General features: G+C 34.7%; 1 protein-coding gene across 3 annotated transcripts in view; it reads left to right on the top strand.

Annotated features, from left to right (window-relative positions):
* PAPLA1 (Phosphatidic Acid Phospholipase A1) overlaps positions 1-20,371 on the top strand; it is a 246,688-nt gene that overhangs the window by 194,309 nt on the left and 32,008 nt on the right. For all 3 annotated transcript variants that reach the window (XM_069818223.1, XM_069818224.1, XM_069818225.1), the window contains exons 4-7: positions 3,699-3,828; positions 6,172-6,506; positions 12,858-13,008; positions 19,004-19,248. In XM_069818223.1, coding sequence (XP_069674324.1) covers positions 3,699-3,828; positions 6,172-6,506; positions 12,858-13,008; positions 19,004-19,248 — 861 coding nt within the window. The remainder of the gene's footprint in view (positions 1-3,698; positions 3,829-6,171; positions 6,507-12,857; positions 13,009-19,003; positions 19,249-20,371) is intronic.

Consider the following 20,371-nt stretch of genomic DNA (forward strand, 5'->3'; position numbering starts at 1 on the left):
TCTACATATCTGATGACTGACTGTGGATGCAACATCTCTGCATATGGAAAAACGTTGTCTTGCTTAATTAACTGCAGGTCCTGAGAGAGAAGGAGGGACTTCATATATGATTATGTTTTGTAGTTTTGAGGCATCTCAAGATGGTGTTAAATGAAAAGTTTGTTTGTTTCTGTAAGATTGCTTGACGTGATACAAAAATAAATATTACAAATTATTACAAGGAAGTAGGAGGTATGACTCAAACAGCACTAAAAACGTCAACACACTGGAAGGAAGAAATAGCAGCGGAACACATAGCACCCAATTGAGAATAAATTAATAATATTTTTCTTCAGAGCAGTTCCCACAGGAACAAATAACAATGCAGTCAACAAAATTATTAATATTTCGATTGTTACTTTAGTATTGGAGAAGAATTTGTTCTTCTTTGTGTATATTCATAGTTGATTTACATGTTATTTCATGTAATACATTCACTGAATTCTCTCTTCCCCTCATCCACCAGTTTCTGGAACAGTGAACTAACGTGATTGTTTTTCACTTTTTCGTAAAACTTTCTGAAATCTGCTATGGTGATTAGTACTAAATCCATACAAGTGTCATCATTTGGGTGACATAGGTATATTATAGTAACATCAAACATTGTATTAAGTAATTAGAGCTGAACTTTAAACCTGATATTAATTCTCAATATGGTGCAGCCTAATCTGTTGTACATTTTGTCATAATTATTAATTACATAGAATTACAAAATAAAGATTTCCTTCTTGCCACACAAACCAAATTATTTCCTCTTGACTGTGTATTTACGTATATATCACGCTATGTTTAAACAAGTATTTTTTTTTTCATTTAGTCATTTTTGTGAACTGATTTCTAAGTTTTAAAAGAAATATTTTGATAGTAATACATGTATGGCTCACTTTATTTAAAAGTAAGTTGTTCATTTCGTGATATATTTTTTTTGTGGAATGTCCTTTCTTAATATCTAACAGTAATCAGCATAGTAGGACTGCAATTATTCCTATATATTTTTTTTTTCTCTGAAATATCTTGATGGTATTATTCATATTCATTAGAATTAAGTATAGATTCTCAGGAGGAAAAAATGTGACTCAAAGTTTACTCTGAGAAATACATTATAACTCATTCTTCTCGAGGATATCATTTGTTTTCGTTTGTGTTTTTGAAGAATTTTTTTATAATATAGTATATAGTAGTAAATATTTATTTAACCTGGTAGAGATAAGGCCATCAGGCCCTCTTTTCTCCTCTACCAGGGGATTACAACTATAATATTAAGAATACAATTAAAATTATAATTACAATTAATATTAAATTTACAATTTACAATAAAAATCAAAGTACTAAAAGATTACCTGATTAATAAAAGCTAGAAAATTTATTATAGAAGTTAAGAACTAAGAAAGATTTTTTTTACTGAAATGCAAATTAAACCTAGGAGAATAAAATTACATAGTAATGAAGTTACCGGATATTGAAATATTTTATGCTAGAATAAGATAACTATTTACAAGAACGATGAAAGAGTAATGGAACAGAAAAAAATTCTTTCCGGCACCGGGATTTGAACCCAGGTTTTCAGCTTTACGTGCTGATGCTTTATCCACTAAACCGCACCGGATACCCATCCTGGTGTTGGACAGAATCGTCTCAGTTTAAGTTCCAAATATATATTTACAAGAAGCCATGTCTGAATGAGTCTCAATTACTGAGCAAGTGCCTAGTAAGTTTGCATTTGAATTCAATTTTATTTCGACAGTCCCTGATGCTAGCAAGTAGCGAATTCTAGAGTCTTGGCAGGGCTATTGTGAGAGAAGATGAGTATGAGGAAGTGTGATGAGATGATATTGTCAGTATTGTTTCATGGCAAGAACGTGTGTTCAGGTTGTGGTAGGTAGAAAGATATCAGTAAGTGAAGTGAGAAGACAGGTACGAAGGAATAGAAGAGTTCAATATTTCGAAAAGAAGGAGAAGTGAATTTAAATTTCTTTTCTTATAAGGTCTTGAAGCACTGACTATGAGCTTTTTATCTTCATTTAATAATTTTTTTAATTATTCACATCCGTCAGCTAAATAGTATTTCATTCAATTTTGTCTAATTGATTTGCAGGAACTTTTTATTCAAATTAAGAATTTCTGTTCCAATGTAGTATGTTCCTTTGACAAAATTTTTCATGGGGCTTGAAACAGCAGTAGGGTCAATGGAGTATAAAACATTTAACCTCGGGTCTTTCTACTCCACAACTGGCAAATAAGTAAACCCTAATACGTCCAATTTACTGGCATAATTCTGATTTTATATGCAGTTGGACATTTTATTAAGTTTAAGATTTTTTTCTTAAAATAGTTTCATTGATATTAATTGCTGTGTTCAGTTTTATATTCTACATAAGGAAATGCACAAGTCACCAAGAACAATGCATATCACAGATTACCTGCTTACCAGTATTAATTTGCAATTAGAATTTAAAGTTTTATTTTTCGTGGATGAGTGACATATATTCATATAAATTTTATTTGTAATATACAATGTTAAATGAAAATACAAGGTCACAGATTTTATTACATTAACAAAACGAGCATTTTTTTTCTTTTTGATTCTCTTCCAGTTTGACTTACGAACCAGTCATCTCATGAACAATGTTCAAACTCTGCAGTCGACAATATAAACGAAGAAATGATTCAGTTTTGAAAATTAACTTGCATATTTACACTTTTGAGTAGAGCTATTTTTATGTTGGTTAGAACAGTATGATAAAATAAAATTTTATTTTATAGTTTTGTTAAAATAGTTACGGTACTCTATTTGGTATATTGTCTTCTGAGACCATTAATGTCCACTGTCGTGAAAATAGAGACCAGTCCTTTCAGAATATATTTTACATATACCTACACTTTTACTTCCACAGATGAAAATTATTGGAGTAATTTTTTGTGTAAATGAACATGAAATATTTAAGAAACAAAATTAGTTTACATTGGAATTGTCAATTTACTAAAATAGGTTTTTATGCTTTTATAAAAAATTACTAAGCATTTAATAAGATTTCGAACATTTTAAGACATATAATAGAAATTATTTTCGGTGAATACTTGAGTCATACCGGATATATACTTAATTAATTAGTTTGTTTTTAGTCCATCCACAGTCAAAAAATATTATAGAAATGGAGTTGTATAATAAATAATTGATATATTATACTGAAAGTTGTAACTTAAAATGATATTGAAATGTGAAGGCAGTAATGCAACTGTAATTTACTTTAACACCAATTTCAAGGAACGATGTTTTTTATACTTCAAGGTCATAACAGATTCTCAAACAACTTAACTGTGTTGTCTAGTATATTTTGAGTACCTGAATAAATATTCGATTACCACCCATCCTTTTAATTTATTGTATTAAAAGTAGGAAATCTTAAAACATACGTGAACAATGATTGTGTTTCATCTGTTATTGTAGTCCTTAATTCGTATTATACAGGAGTTTCCATAGCTTCTATAAAACAAGTTTTAAGTAATTTTTGGTGCAGTTCTTTTAAAAAGATGTCTTACATTTATAAATATTTTAAAATGATTTTACTACAGCTATAGAGCTATTTTTTAAACCGTGCTAACCTACCAATTATATTTTGGCAAGGAAGTATATGAATGATATGAATATCGTGTTTCAGGCTCAGGTAGGCACCATGTACCGGCCTGTGTACCATCACTGGTTCTTCAAGAAGGAGGTGGAAACTAAGGTTTTATGGCAGCCATTCAGCATGGTTGACTCCCTGGCATTAGAGGAAGCATTCACCTCCAGTAAGTAAATATCCTAATAGCATTTATAAATGTGACTTCTGAGCAGTGGCGGTTGGTGTCTAAAATGACGAGGGGTTCACTACTTTTATGATATTACATACCTAGTTTTCCAATAGTTTAAACAAAAATTTAAAAAATAATCTTACTTACTTACTGACTTTTAAGGAACCTGGAGGTTCATTGCCGCCCTCACATAAGCCCGCCATTGGTCCCATCCTGAGCAAGATTAATCCAGTCTCTACCATCATATCCTACCTCCCTCAAATCCATCTTCCCATCTACGTCTTGGCCTCCCCAAAGGTCTTTTGCCCTCCGGCCTCCCAACTAACACTCTACATGCATTTCTGGATTCGCCCATACGTGCTACATGTCCTGCCCATCTCAAACGTCTGGATTTTATGGTCTTAATTATGTCAGGTGAAGTATACAATGCGTGCAGCCCTGTGTTGTGTAACTTTCTCCATTCCCCTGCAACTTCATCCCTCTTAGCCCCAAATATTTTCCTAATAACCTTATTCTCAAACACCCTTAATCTCTGTTCCTCTCTCAAAGTGAGAGTCCAAGTTTCACAACCATACAGAACAACTGGTAATATAACTGTTTTATAAATTCTAACTTTCAGATTTTTTGACATAAGACTAGATGACAAAATTTTCTCAACCGAATAATAACAGGCATTTCCCATATTTATTCTGCATTTAATTTCCTCCCGAGTGTCATTTATGTTTGTTACTGTTGCTCCAAGATATTTGAATTTTTCCACCTCTTCGAAGGATAAATCTCCAATTTTTATAAGTTCCATTTCGTACTATATTCTGGTCACGAGACATAATCATATAATTTGTCTTTTCGGGATTTACTTCCAACCCAATCACTTTACTTGCTTCAACTAGAATTTCCGCGTTTCCCCTAATCGTTTATGGATTTTCTCCTAACATATTCAAATCATCCGCATAGACAAGAAGCTGATATAACCCGTTCAATTCCAAACCCTCTGTGTTATCCTGAACTTTCCTAATGGCATATTCTAGAGCGAAGTTAAAAAGTAAAGGTGATAGTGCATCTCCCTGCTGTAGCCCGCAGTGAATTGGAAAATAATCTAGTTCTTTAAAGTAGACAATTATCTTAAAATGAACCTGATAATGATCTTTGAAAGAACATAGCGATTTTTGCTTATGTTATCATTCTGTTCTTCCAAGGACTAATAAATCTAGGCAAGCATTCTTATGAGCAATAGATACCTCATGCTTCTTAATATTCTGTGTCAAATGGCTTAAATCTGACACATCAGTGCATGTCCAGCTCATATCTTTACCCTTAGCAAATAGCAGGCACAGGAAACAAAATAATTTATTTGTAGATTAACAACCGCAAATCTAGCAGTTTCTTTCAATATTTTCACATTAAAAATCTTGCAAAATGTCTTACCTTGGCTTGTTTATGCTTGCTTTAAATAGAGATGAGGTAACCTAATGGCCTTCCAAGCTTCTTTATTTTACACTTACCTTCCAAGATTAAAACTGGGAAATTTGTTTGTAAAAGATATTGAACACTATTCATTTTCTTTGGAAACGGATACTGGTCACACTCACAGATGAATATATTAAAACTAAAACACCAAGATGATGATGAGGGTGGTGGTGACGAGGAGGAGAAGGGTGACAACGATGATGATATGAAAGGAAATTCAGAAAGAGTAATACTTCTAGGACGGAACTAAAAGGAATTGTAAATACTGGCTGTTTGCTGCTTCCTCATATACACTTCATTATGATAGTTATAATCCTCCTCACAAGGCACTATGAATAGCCTTATCATGTTATGATCACTTGCCATCCTTGATATGCAGAACAAAAGAATAGAAAATGTATAATAACCATTTTCCTAACTGAACTACCACCTATATGTAATATTAAAAGGTCATTAATACTACTTTATACTATAACTAATTACTTACAGTTTACATGGTATGCCAAAATAAAACTTCATATAACACACTCTACATTCATACTACCAAATGTTTTTGTTGACACTATGAGGTGAGGATTACCAAGTAGCCAATATCAGGATGCCCGTCCATCTGAAAATTCAATAATACCTATGTATCCTCCTGCATGTTGCAATGCTTGCGGCAATCTACTTGTGGCCCCTATTCAATACTGGCAGTGGTGTTAATTTCATCTTGGTAAGTGTAAGAAGAAAGCAACGTCATTCAATGACATCCCTTTTATTTATTAGTAGTAACGGTTTCTAAGAATTTGTAAACATAAAGAAATATGAACAACTTCTATGTCGTGGTTTTTTGTCTATATGTTTTCATGATTTTCTTAATTTTTTTTGTAGCTGACATAGCACCAGAAACACTGGTCGCCACAGATGGTGGACGTTATGATGTTAACATCCTTCGACGGCAGAGATCATCTGTGTATTGGCAGGAGAGTCCCTCAGAAGTTAGGCGTTGCTCCTGGTTCTATAAAGGCTCAGCTGATACTCGCTATGTTCCATATGAGGAGAATATCTGCACCAGACTGGAAGAAGAGTTCAAGATAGCCACCACGACTAATGTATGGCATCGTCGTGTGGAATTCCCCAATGGTGAAACTGTAGTCTTCCATGGACCTAATGTTATGGTTCATTTCTTGCAAGCAACATCACCAGATGCGTGGGGAAATACACCTGTGAGTACCTGGATATTTTTTGTCACTCCCCCCCACCCCCTGTTATTTGTTTCTGTGAGCATCTAAAATATCTGCCATAAGATTTTTATAACATTTTTGAGGATGAATGAACAAACTAAACCAAACCAAACCAAACCAAACCGAAGTTTCATCAATCCATTTTTAATGGAGGGTATTTAAATTTAGCTATTTTGCAGAAGTGTTTAAATGGCAAACAGGAATATGGAGCACTTTACTGAAAATTATCATAATTTTTTTCCATAAATTAGTTTTATTAAATTTTAATTTAAATTTAATTAAATATATGTAATATGATTATAAGACCTCAATTACTTTTCTTTCATGTTGTAAGTTTGGTAATAGTTATTTCATGCAGAGTTTATTCGTTGCAGAAGGGGGGTGGAGGAGAAAAATGGTCATTAGGATCATCCTTTCTTTCGTCTACATTCAGCTGTTTTCTTGTACTTGTACCGGGTGAATTTAGATAAGAAGAGCAAACATTCCACAGCCCACCAACTGGAAGTTGAACTTGTATGACCCTGCTGTTTGCCATGCGTAGCTGTCTCTTGACTAGCTCAGAGAAAAGAATGCATATATTTATTTGTATTTATTTCTTATAGACAGTGCTGGAGGATTGTCCCTTTACTTGAGTACACTGCTGACATCTGTGGATAATGTTTGGCCAACTGTTTCTCTGATCTCAATCATGTGACTTCTGTTTGTGGAGGTGGGGGGGGGGAGTTAAAAGTAAACGACTGCTAACTGAGGAATAATTAAAAGAAAACATTCGCCACGAATTTTTATAAATTTATGTAAAATGGCTGCGCCAAGTCAATGGAAACTTGATCTGCAGATGTCAGTGATGTTCACAAGCTGAGGTACAACACCCAGCACCTTTGAAAAGTGAGTACATTTAACAATATGCTTTTTTCCATCAGCCAACTACATACAGCAAACAGATGGGCCACACCAGACTCAAATGCTGGTTAGTGTTCATACCTCTTATCTAAATTCACCCTCTAGTAACTATCCTACTCCTTGACAAGTTGATGTTGAGTGTCTTCTCATTCAAATTCCGTGGTTCTGTTAATATATTAATCGAAAGTGACAGTTTCTTCTTTCATAATCACTAAATAAATGTTTGAAGCCTTGATAATGTTCATTACAGTATGGTGGTATAAACAAGACTATGGGCTCTCTCCAGTGGTACATAGAGAATATGCATATAGAATGTTTAATTTGTTAGAAAAGGTTCATGGTTCGTACAGATATTCACAGCAGAAAACTTTGTATGTAAAGAGAGACCTATAATTCATTCCTTGAATAAATAACCACTGAACTTATGCAATCAAATTTTTCAGGAATGGGTGTCCCAGAAATAAAAGATAAAGGAAACAAAAAATAGATACATAAGAATCGTTTTCTGAGGTGCTGTTCACAGACTTCAGCAATATGATGTAAAGTCCTGTCCACTCATTGCAATAACATCTGCTAGAAAGGTTTAAATGCATTCAGTTACAGTAGAACTCTGTTTATCCGCCATCCTATTAACTGATTGGCGGATTATCTGATTATCTTTCTCTTGCTCGTTTTTTTTTTTTTTTTTCGCTACAGAAACGTATGAAGTTGATACTGTTGTACGCTATATTAGTATACATATTTTTTTCTAGAGTGTTATTACAAACATTTACACTTAGGCCTACACAGTTTTGGTCTACTGTTCGAGTTGCCATACTCTATTACTTCTATATAAAATGTTTTCCACGAGTTTAAAAAAAAAAACGTGTTGTGCTAAGTGTCGAATAAAATCCAAATAATTAAGTGGTTGGGGAAAGAGAAATTGTGAGTCATCTCGCATCACGATACGAGACTGATGTTACAGCTAGGAGCGATTTAATAAAAATCAAGGATAAAGGGTATACAGTATGTAAATCTACAACATGAGACCTTTACTATTCCTATCTTTCTGCTGACAGCCATTAAAAGGAGTTTCTTTTACCTCTTAAAAACACGTCTTTGACAACCGAACTTAAATTAATGAACTTCTGATTCACTACCTAGCGTATTAAACACAAGACCACGGAGAAAATAACCAGTGTTATTCACTTAATTTACGAAAATATTTTATGGTACGGATTATCCGATTTTTCGATTAACCGTTCAGTCAACCCCCTTCATTACCGCGGATAATAGGGGTTCTACTGTACTTGTATGTCTTATTGTTAAGTAATACTTTACAAAATTTTGTAGCCAATATAATGTTAGAGGATTTGTGCCAACATAGTTTAAATAATATTAATTTTCATGCTTTAGTGCAAGTGTAATAGTGTAAATTGTGAAAATATGAGCTACAAATTAATTACAATCACACTGCGATGTGACATTCCAATCATATATGGAATGTATCAATAATTGGTTCCACATATGTTTTGTCGTAAAGTAATATCAGTAGTTTTTGTACACACACAGGAGGAAAAGAGCCTAAATCCTTATTTTTTTGAGCCCTATTCATTTTGAAGGCCCATCCTTCATTCATCCTCAGTTACACTGTAGCCTATTGTCTTAATGTGTCCATTCTTATATTTTCTACTTACAAGGGAACATTCACCACTGGAACATTGGATAGGAAATTTTGCACACTGAAAGGTCGCATTTATAACAAATTTTGTATGAAGAAATCGAAATATAAGACAGCTAAATAATACTTGGAATATTAGTAGTAGTTTGATAGTTCAGAAGTCCTGATGCTGTCGCTTGGAAGAAGGCAAACTCTGTGTAGTACCAGTGTCGCGAGGTGTATCTAGTGTAATTACATTAGATTTTTTAAAGACAAAATTTGTTTTATTTATATGGTTATTAAATTTATTTTACGTTGAGCACAAGAGACATAATATGAAAAATATAGAGAGAGGTAGTGAAAAGTTACTGCACTATGCAGGGGATGTCTGGGAACAGATTGTCTACAATCCATTGCTCAACTCACCGGTAAGCTGTAGCAGTACGGGCAGGTGTTCAGTTTCATTATTGTAGGTTAAATTATTAGTTAAGAGTTACCGAATGAATGAATGAATGAATGAATGAATGAATGAAGTTGAAAACTGATGTAGATCTTACCTTTTATCAAAGCAGCTGTTGAAAATAATGTCCAGCATTCTCGATACAAACATTGCATCATGTTAAAATATTCCAAAACAATCGTATCTATGCCTCTGAAATTTCAGATATCACTCGTCTGATTTCATTCTCCAGGGTACTTATCATTCCGAGTTAACAATATCATAAAATAAAGTAAGTCTTAGGACCAATGATTCTGCATGGAGTAATGCCACACCAAACACAGACTTTCTTATCGTGAAGAAGAGTTTTTTGTACTACATGAGAATTGTCAGTATCTCAGGCCTTCAATTCTGGGAATTCACATATTCACTTAAATGGAAATAAGCTTCACTTGTCATTATTAAAAGAGAAGAACCAACAATACCATCATGGACAGATTGCAGCATCCACCAACAGAAATGTATGCTGACAGCTGGATCCCGTTGTGTTAATAGATGAACCACTGACACTTAGTAAGAATAAAAGTGTAGCATTTTCAATCCCTGTAATGCTAATCTTTGTGAATTACCACACTTCTTCCCCATTCGGCGTGAAGATTTCCTCGGGCTAGTTTCAATTCTTGCTTGAATATCTGCAAGCTTCTCCTCTGTTAATACCCTCTTCTGTGGTTCTCGCTTTTTGTTTAAAACAAACCCTGTTTCTCGCCATTTTCTGAATAACTTGGTTATGTATTGTTTCGAAGGCATTGCAGAATCATGGAACTGATATAGAAACTTGCAAACGGTACTGTCATACAATTTCTTCTTTAGGAGAAATGTCTCGATTAGAGCATCCATTGTGTAATACTATACATCACCATACTGGTAGCGAACACAAATAATGTTCAATAACAAGTGTAGTAATGCAACACTACATAATAGCTCTGTATGCTTCCCGCTGTCCGCGCATTCCATCACAATCACTCGGGAATTTTAGGCCTATCATAATGAAACTGAACACTCACCTGCACTGCTACAACTTACCAGCGAGTCGAGCAGTGGATTGCTGGCAATCTATTTCCCGACATCCCCTGCATAGTGCTGTAACTTTTCGCTGCCTCTCTCTGTATAACACATAGCAATTGTTGAGTCATAGCATAATTGATTACTATAAGTTTATCATCTAACATAATTTCTCCTGAACTTCGTGCCAACCTAGCAATATGCCTATGGACAATAGTTTAAATCACTGGTTCCAAACATAAAAAGTGAGTTCATTAAACATATTACGGATTAAAAATATACTATGTAGTAAGCAGCAACAGTTTTATTTGTTGTGCGTAGTGCAATAAGAATTTGTGATTTCATCATTTCACTAACAATTCACAATTTTGTTCTGTTTATGTTCAATGAGACTGTAGTGTCTATCGACAACCAGAAGGAGTCGAAGGACAAAATAAGGGAAATAAAGAAGGGATAGTGACAGGCTCTAAGAAAGACGAACATGTGTCAGTGGGCTTTGTATTGTATTTGTGTATGTCTGCTTATTGTAAAATATACCGTTTTAGGCTTTATTTGTGAGATAATGAAACATACCTTACCAATTTAATATACTATGAGTTTGTTTAATTTCATGAAATCTGTTAATATTTTGTTCGTAATGATAGACATTATTTAACTGCTGTTTACAAAGGTTGAGTTGCAGCCTTGTTTCTCTCTCCCTGCCAGACAGTACACTCAAAAGGCTTCGAAACTATTAGAATCACAGTGATGTTTGGAACATCGTTGTAATACTTTGCATATTATTTTCACAACTTTTTTGTCACATTTTATATCAATAAGACGTATCGGTGTGCAATTTGAAGTTCCTACACAACCATCCAGTGTTGACTGTTCCCTTGTTAGTTTCCTGTCTTGTTCTCTAGATACTTCAGCATTCTCACAATCTTTGCCCTGCAGAGATATCTGTAGTCTGCCTAATAGGCCTACAAATATGTCTATTCATAAAACGGGAAACTTGTTGGGGGACAAGGAACTTTCTTCTTCTTCTACTTGTTCTTCTTATTTTTGTTCTCCTTCTTGTTCTTCTTCTTGCTCTTGTTCTTCTCCTTGTTCTTTTTCATCTCCTTCTTGTTCTTCTCCTTCTTCTCATTCTCGTTCTTCTCGTTCTTGTTCTCCTTTTCCTCCTCCTCCTCCCTTCCTTCCTTTCTTTCTCCTTCCTTTTTCCTTCTTCTTCCTTCCTCCTCCTTCCTTTTTCTTCTTCTTCTTCTTCTTCTTCCTCCTCCTCCTCCTCCTCCTCCTCCTCCTCCTCCTCCTCCTCCTCCTCCTCCTCCTCCTTCCCTTCCAAGGATCATTGACCAATTTCGAAACTAAAGGATTAAAATTTAAAATTGCTGACTCCACCTTTTTCTTGGACATTCAATGCCCTGGCTTCTCATTGCAGAAACATATGGCTGGTAATTTTATCTGGATCCCTCTTAATTAGAATCAAAATAATTTTGTATGCTGTAAATCTAAGACATGCAGATTCTTGTGTTAATTCCTTTTGATTGAAGCACAGAAGGTATACTAAGGATTTTTAACATCCTTTAAAAATCTATTTATCTCAGGTGGGGTTGATCTTGCTGATGTTGGATCTGATACTAATAGCAAGTGTAGACGATTTGAACGTGGTACTGAGAACGACTTCCTGAGTTTTATATCCATAATATTCCATGCTGGAATGATTTTAAAATTTTAAAGATATTTTAGAAGCATTAGTATTCCCAGTTTTCGACAAATCCAAAATTATAAATCACGATGGATACAACATGTGAACAGAATGCCACGCAATAGATTGCCTAGATTACTTAAAAATTTTACCCCATCAGACACAAGAAACTAAGGAAGACCATTGAAGAGATTCCTTGACATCTTATTCGAGATCGGAATAGGTCAACAGTGGCCTAACTCCCTGAAAGCTACAGTACATGATGATGATGATGATGATGATGATGATGATGATATTATGATGATGATGATGATGATGATGATGATGATGATGATGATAATGATGATGATCCAGGCTTGTCAGTTATTCAAATATTGGACTCACTTTAGTTGCTCTTCACAAGGAATACATGGCAATGAAAAGTGGTACTTTCCCTAAAATTAAATTCATTTTTTTTTTAAATCCGACAACTTCTGAGATTAATTTCCTGGGGAGAGGAGAAAAGGAAAGAAACAATTTATTGCTGTTCTGTGTATTTTTGAATACAATGAATTTTATTATTGGCTTTATGATAAGTAATAATACTATGCATTTTTGTGCTTACAGCAAACTCCACTGCGACCTCGTGTAGTAAAGCGTGGTGTAGACGAATTCGACATTGATGAGGGTGAGCCAGCCAAGGTTGATCATTTGTTGTTCCTTGTCCACGGAATTGGTTCAGTCTGTGACCTCAAATTCAGAACTGTTGAAGAAGTCGGTGAGTTCTATTAAGATGAGATTCTTTTCATATATTTTAAATCGTGTAGTATTGCCACTTTTATTTTTTCACATATTCCTAAACTGGCCCTTTAGAATACTGTGAAACGTAAAACAGGTTCACTACATCTGAGAAAATATGTGATGCATATGAAATTAGCAGCTTTACCTGCAACATTACACATTATAACTCTGTACCACAAAAACTACACACACAAACAAACCTATATGCATAAGACAGACATGCTCCTGAAAAAAACATAGCTTACATGATAATGTTGAGCAACAACCTTTAGTGATAAACCCACTGAACTATTTTCAGCACAACACATCACTTGAAATTAAAGAAATTGGAAAGAAACTTGGCACCCCATCTGCCCGAGCTAAACAATAGAGGAAATAAACGAGAAATACTGAGAACTAGAGTGGTTACGAATATATAGACAGACAGATCTAGAACAAAAGAAAGCAATAACAATAACATGGGAATTGTTATGGTATTTATTCTAAATTGTTGAGCCACTCTATTTTTGTTTGTATCAACAACACTGCCTCTGATGAAGAAATCATAGAAGTTGCATTTAGTTTAACAAAATTCTACAAAACAATAATCAAAGCTATCCAAGCTATTACCTGCAATGAAATCCCAGAATCTTCAACAATCAAAGAATACCAAATACTTTTAAAATCACCAAAAAGTCAGTAGTGGATAGATTTCCAATGAATACCATCACACAATGGAATATCTACGAAATAGAGATTAAAATTCCAATAAAACCTGAAACACACCTCAGGAGGAAGGTCGAGGAAGTCAAGGTAGTCTGGGTTTTAGAAAATGTCTAGGAATGTCAAGAAGCAGGTAAAGGAAAACTATGAGAAAACACTATGAACCAAATGAAACTCAAAGGACGCAAAGAAGCTGTGTTGAACTTCAGACAGATGTCAAGACATGATTGCTTTGCTTACCACGTATACAGAATAGAACTTTACCAGTCCAGCAGTTGTCAACTATGTGCATATCCTCACCAGGAAATGAATCAAGAACACCTGATTCCACTGCCCACAACTAAATCACGAGACACAAATTAAAGATTTTGTGAGCTTGTACTGAGAAGGTAGAGGAAAAGTGATGTTTCTGTCAACTCCAACCATTTCATAAATTAATAAACATTTGAGAAAATGATGGATCGAATTTTTAATTGTTTGAATTTAATCGATTAATCGAGTTTTGATAGAGTTGAAAAAATGTTTTAATATATTGTAATACACAATTATTGTTAAATTTAACTTGTCTTGTCTTCGGTGATAAGCATAAGTATTAAATTAATGTTGTATATCTGTATATATTGTATCATTATATTAAAAAACAACTTCCAACTGCCTATTGCTCAGTATGCTCTGTCTCTGTGGCAGCTTGTTAATACAAGGAGCTGTTATCTTTTAGATAAATAAATACTTACTAACATATTTATTATGGGGCTTATAATTTATTGCGTCAATTTCTCCAGGAATTTTTGAGACAAACATAAATAACAAAAAGTATGAAGACTCACCTAGTTAATACAGCTTCATCCAGGACTTTAAACATGTGAGTGCATTCACATGCTCCGAATTAAGTGTCATTCTACATTTAGTAACAATGTTTCCTGCATCACTAAACACAAAAAAAACTTTTTTTCTGTGTAGCACTTCTCCATGATCGTTCAATTTAAATCCAAATGTTTCACCGTGTTTACCTCTCAATGACATAATGGAGTTTACACTTTTCTCAAACCACAGAAAACTGATTTTTTCTTTATCAAACTAAACACACAACCTTCATATACACGCTCTCACTTGCACACAGTTAAACATGGCTATTTTAAAAGGGATGAGGGGAAGAATCCCAGAAAAAGTATGTATTTCATATGGTAGGAAGATGAGCTCACAACAAGGCGGAAGTTTTCTTGGAAAACCATAAAACTTAATAAGGTTTCGCATTATGTTTCAACTTTCAATAAAAGTAGACTAGGTCACTGTCCTCATATTTCCATCTCTTTCTGAAGTATTTGTGCAGAGATTTTTCCTTCTCTACCTGGTTTACAGTTAGAAAATAACAGTATTCTTGTGCTTTTAAGTAAGCAATTTCCGAGAGAGAAATATTGTCGGAATTTTTAGTATGAGTTTGTATTAACAAAATAATAATATCAACTACAACAGATTAATTTTAATCGACTCTATTATTCAATTAAATATTTTTGATCGATTAATCTTACAACAGAAATTGATCGATTAATCGATTAAATCCCACAACACTAGTTATAACTACTAGGTCAGATGTAAAAGGTGATGTGGATTTGATCAAAATAGCTCAGTGGAAGCATACAATAAGCAAGGCGAGATATTGAACAATTTTATATATATAATTAAATGAAAGAATACAGATACAGACTATATAATTAATTGAAGTGAGAACAAAATAGTAATGATGATGAAAAATGTAACAATATAAGATATAAAAGTAGCCTAATTAAGAATGACAATAGAAAAGCTGATAGTCAGGGCAATACACTGAATTACATTAATCTGTGGCCAATACAATATACAGTGTTAACTCGACTCATTAAAAAGAAATACACATCTGTACAATATTACGTAACTTGAAATGTATGGCAAACTGAGGAGAGGAGGAATGTTTCCAAGAATTTAGTAAATACAAAGCCAATACTTTATCACCAGGCGAATCTTGGAATAAGCAATACATTTATCTATAATTCGGATCCTTCCAGAATAGTAAGTCCTTCCTAGCATGTAGGTTTGTCTGCCGCGATCTCGAAGCTTCTGTACTACACGGAACAAGTTTCCAAACCTCTCGCCCACACCAGGTGGGATCGAATTTCTGAGTGTCATATTACGTGGAAACAAATTTCCAAGCCACTCACCTTTACCAGGCGGGATCGAATTTCCGAGTGAGTATGTATGATTACCTGTCTGTCCAAGAAAACTACTTCCCCCTCTCTCATCTATCCACAATTCCTCGCTGCCATGAATTATGGAACTTTCGGGAATGCCGAGTGACAAGATGGTGCTGTTGACAGAGAGCAACTCCGTCAATTGAGGCATCGTGCACAGTTCAAGTGTTAAGGAGAACTGGAGATCTATCAGTTTAAGTTCTGCATGAATAGCCATATTAGGCTGTTATCTTAAATGATCTTGATTTTTCAGTCCACACTGAATTGAAAGGGATTATACACCATGAAATACAAGAAGGCCTATCATGTCTCTAATGTATAATGGATGGATTGGAAGACTATTTTTGTTCCACTTTATATAACAAAGTTTGAAAAAGACCTCAGGAGCATTCATGCTCGCGAGCACTTTCTTACTTGCATGACGAGAGCACCGAATGTCATTGAAAGAGCACCACGGTGCTCACGAGCAACAGGTTGAGAACGCCTGCTCTAGATAGATAGAGGTGGTGATTAGGGACGGGAAGATGGCAGCAGCTGCAAAATCCTTGATATATGCAGATAAATGAATTAGTATTAGCTTTTTTCTTATATTTAGTTATTTCGTGTTCATTCAATATTTTGACTCAAGATGAATTTGAACTCTCAGTTGATGTGAAATGTTAACTTCCAACTATCTGCTTGTGACTACGGGTTGCTGAGGAAAAAAAGTGAAACAGATACAGAAACATAATATGCTTTCTTTTTCTTTAAACCGAGTATGAAACCAGTGAGTGGCTTGCAGCTTGTTTTTGATATTTCTCCTCTATATTGACAATGAGCATCAGCCAGGAGAATATGCTACTTTCGCAACATATTATGTGACATTTTAAAAATTGAATTGCTGGTGATGTTATTAGTAGGTCGCATATATGTTAATATTCATTCATTCATTCATTCATAGTGTTCTGCTCAAGTGAAGGTCTTTCACCGCAAACTCAGCTTCTTCCAGTCTTTTCTATTTTCTACCTTCCTCTTTGTCTGCACATATGATCCATATGAACTGTACACAGCAAAAAGGATGAATGGAGTTGCCAGAACATTCAGCATCATATGCCATTGTTGTATGAAGCTTAGAAGGCAGACAGACCTAGCCTTAAACACAGAAACAAAGTGAATACAGCGTCTTTCTACAAATATATGAGTGTAGTGTATACGTTCATGTACAGGAAGAAAAGTCACAATGTCATTAGAGAGTTTGTTTTCATAAACTTTGAGATCAGCCTGAAACTTGTCACATGTACGAGTATTGCAAATGTCACGACGTGGAAATCCAAATGATATGTTAAATCTGGTGTTGAAAATCTTTCTTTAGTATTCATAAGATATATTTTCATACATTGTTTTAATGTTGAGATTGTTGAGAAGATATATTCGATCACTTTTTGAGTTGCTTTAGCAAAGAAGGGCGGCACTGCTACTTACAGACCTGTTACTAAATCTACATATTACTCTGTGAAGAAATTTATTAAATCTACATACTTAGACTTCAACAAACAAAATTTGATAACTCAATCCCAAGGGAAAAAATGGAACTCTCTGCATCAAAATCCACAGTTAATTCCCGATTTACCACGCAAATCGTCTGTAGTTGCATTTAGATTGGCAACAGGCCATGATTGTTTGGCCAAACACCTGCATAGAATTGGAATATATCAGTCCCCTAACTGCCCATTGTGCAACTCATACCAAGAAATGGATTCGGAACACCTCAAAATCTGTGCTTCAGTGGCTAGTCATGATAATATCTTTGAAAAATATTGGAGTGCAAGAGGTCAAGTGACTTTATTGTCAAATGCCTGGCATTAGAAAACAACAACTTTTTGAGTGACCATAATGGCTTTTCCTTCCCTTGAATGTTTTATTGTGGTTGAGAACACTTTCGAAGACATCATCAGATTTTTTGTTGTGATGATTGTTTTTCTCGTTGATCTTTAGATGGCATACCTGTAGACTTGAGAGAGTTCTGTAGTACCTGAACGAGCTTGTAAGAGATCCCAAGCAAGGAAATGAATGCTTTCAAACACACTGGTATTTCGTCCATGTCAGATTTTAACACACTTACCTTATAAGAATACTTCCTACAATGTAATCTAGCTGCTGCACAGGGATATTTCAGAAGGTCCTTCATAAGAGGAAGTAAGCCTATAATTTCAACAACCAATGAATTTTTGTTTTTATATGTGAATTTATTTTTTATGACTGTACCTAATGCCTCTTTATTACATTATGCATTAATTGTATCAAAGCGCCTAGAGCATATTAATATTTTTCCTAAAGAATTTATGCTCATTAAAGGCTTGATTTAAATACCAGTAGCTATTAGGCTATATTATAACAATTTATTTGGTTTTCTTCTGTAACCCGATCATTCATTCTGTTCTCTTACATATTATATTACTCTAATAGGTCTGTTATTAAGTTAATTAATATCGTAAATTGTATGCATTAAATAATATAGACCCTATGACTGCATCATAACAAAGTACTAATGCATTGCGAACTCTTTGCTGCGGGTTACTAGTAGATTAGGAGGGACAACTCCTTGGTTGCCGCTCCTTCCTCCACACAAGAAAAAGCACAAGGAACATCATGTGCTCGAATGCTTATTCATTCTTCTTGCCATGTAGTCCTCATATTTCTTAATATCGTCTATCATCTGATTTCTTATGCCCCGAACTCTTTTCCCATTCACCATTCCTTTCAGTGCGTCTTTCAGAGGCAGTTTCTTCTCAGCCAGTGACCCAACCAATTCTTTTTTTCTTCCTGATCAGTTTCAGCATCATTCTTTCTTCACTCATTGTTTCCAACACAGCTTAATTTCTTATTCGGCCTGTCCAATTCACATGTTCCATTCCTTTCCATATCCACATTTCAAATGCTTTTAGTCGCTTCTCTTCAATTCGTCATTATGTCCACATTTCTGCTCCATATAATGCCACTAAAACTATAAAATACAGTAGAATTTCTGATATCTGGTAAATACAAATGATAATATTTTTGTTTCAGTTGATGACTTCCGGAGTCTGTCCCTCCAGTTGGTACAGTCACATTTTCGCACTGCAATTGAACAAGGCAAGGTGAACAGAATCGAAGTACTTCCCATATCTTGGCACGCCACTTTGCATGGAGAGGACACTGGAATAGACCGCAAACTGAAGAGCATCACTCTGAACAGTATCCCGAAGCTCCGACATTTCACCAACGACACTCTGCTGGATATCCTTTTCTACACAAGTCCAGTGTATTGCCAGGTAAAGGTCAATTGAACAATATATAGTCTGTCAGTTAGTTGGTAGCTTCTTATTAGAGGAGATCAAGAAAATCCTGTGAAATTTGTGATGAACAAACTGCTTTCCTCTGCATGAAAGTATCACAAATTCAAACCCAGCAGAAGTGGATTTTGGTGCAAAAAGATGCTTTCTCTGGGAGAAAAATGAAGCCTTTATTTTTTCTCACACTACGTTTGTAGCATGAAATGCTGGAACTCACTGCAGATGAGGTTTTTATTTAATGCTGTTAAAGTTTTAATTATGTTTTGAATTTTTTGTGGTTTTCTGTTGAGAAAGGACACTATAATACAGGGCTCCTACAAAAGACCTCTCCGGTTTTGAACACATGTAATTTACAGTCTATGAATCTGAGGTGCATGAAAATAGCACCTATGGAAAGAGAAACTCAAAAAGTTTAGTTCTGGCAACACTGTTTTCCTAGTTGGTAACACTGCCTCATAATAGCGCATATAAACAAATTTGTTCACTGTTGAGGCGAAATGGTTGCTATAAATAGAGGACAGAAAAGCTTGATTTTCATGTGAACCAGTTGGTTATTTAATGTCCAACGGCATTACCAAACAAAGTTTGGTGCAGATTCACCCAGTGGGCCTACAATCCATAAATGGTACACTGGTTTTAAGGCAGATTCTTCGCAAGCGGTTGCGATTTCATTCGTACTGACTACAGTTGCTGGAAGCCCTAAAACCAGAGGACAAATTGCTACTAAGAAATTTCTGCATAAGTATGCAGACTTTAATTGAAAATGGTGATGAATTTATTCATTCCGTGGTGTTTTCTGACGAAGCCACTTTTCATCTTTTTGGTAAGGTGAACAGACATAACTTCAGAAGCCACGCTTTACCAAGTTAACTTTAATATTGTTGGTACTGACCAAGAATATTACAAAAAAAAAAAATAATAATTTAAAAAGACATACACTCCATCTGTAACACCCAAAGAGATGTTGGAACTGATTTCCTTCATATTCCAAACGTTTCAGGCATCAACTAATGAAATTAACTAGGAGAATTTTCTAGATGATGCCCGATGTCATAGAGAACTTCTTGATTGTGTACTGTGCGTCTTTGTATTTGCTTATCTG

Source organism: Periplaneta americana, chromosome 2 (genome assembly GCF_040183065.1).
Source record: "Periplaneta americana isolate PAMFEO1 chromosome 2, P.americana_PAMFEO1_priV1, whole genome shotgun sequence".
NCBI lineage: Eukaryota > Metazoa > Arthropoda > Insecta > Blattodea > Blattidae > Periplaneta > Periplaneta americana.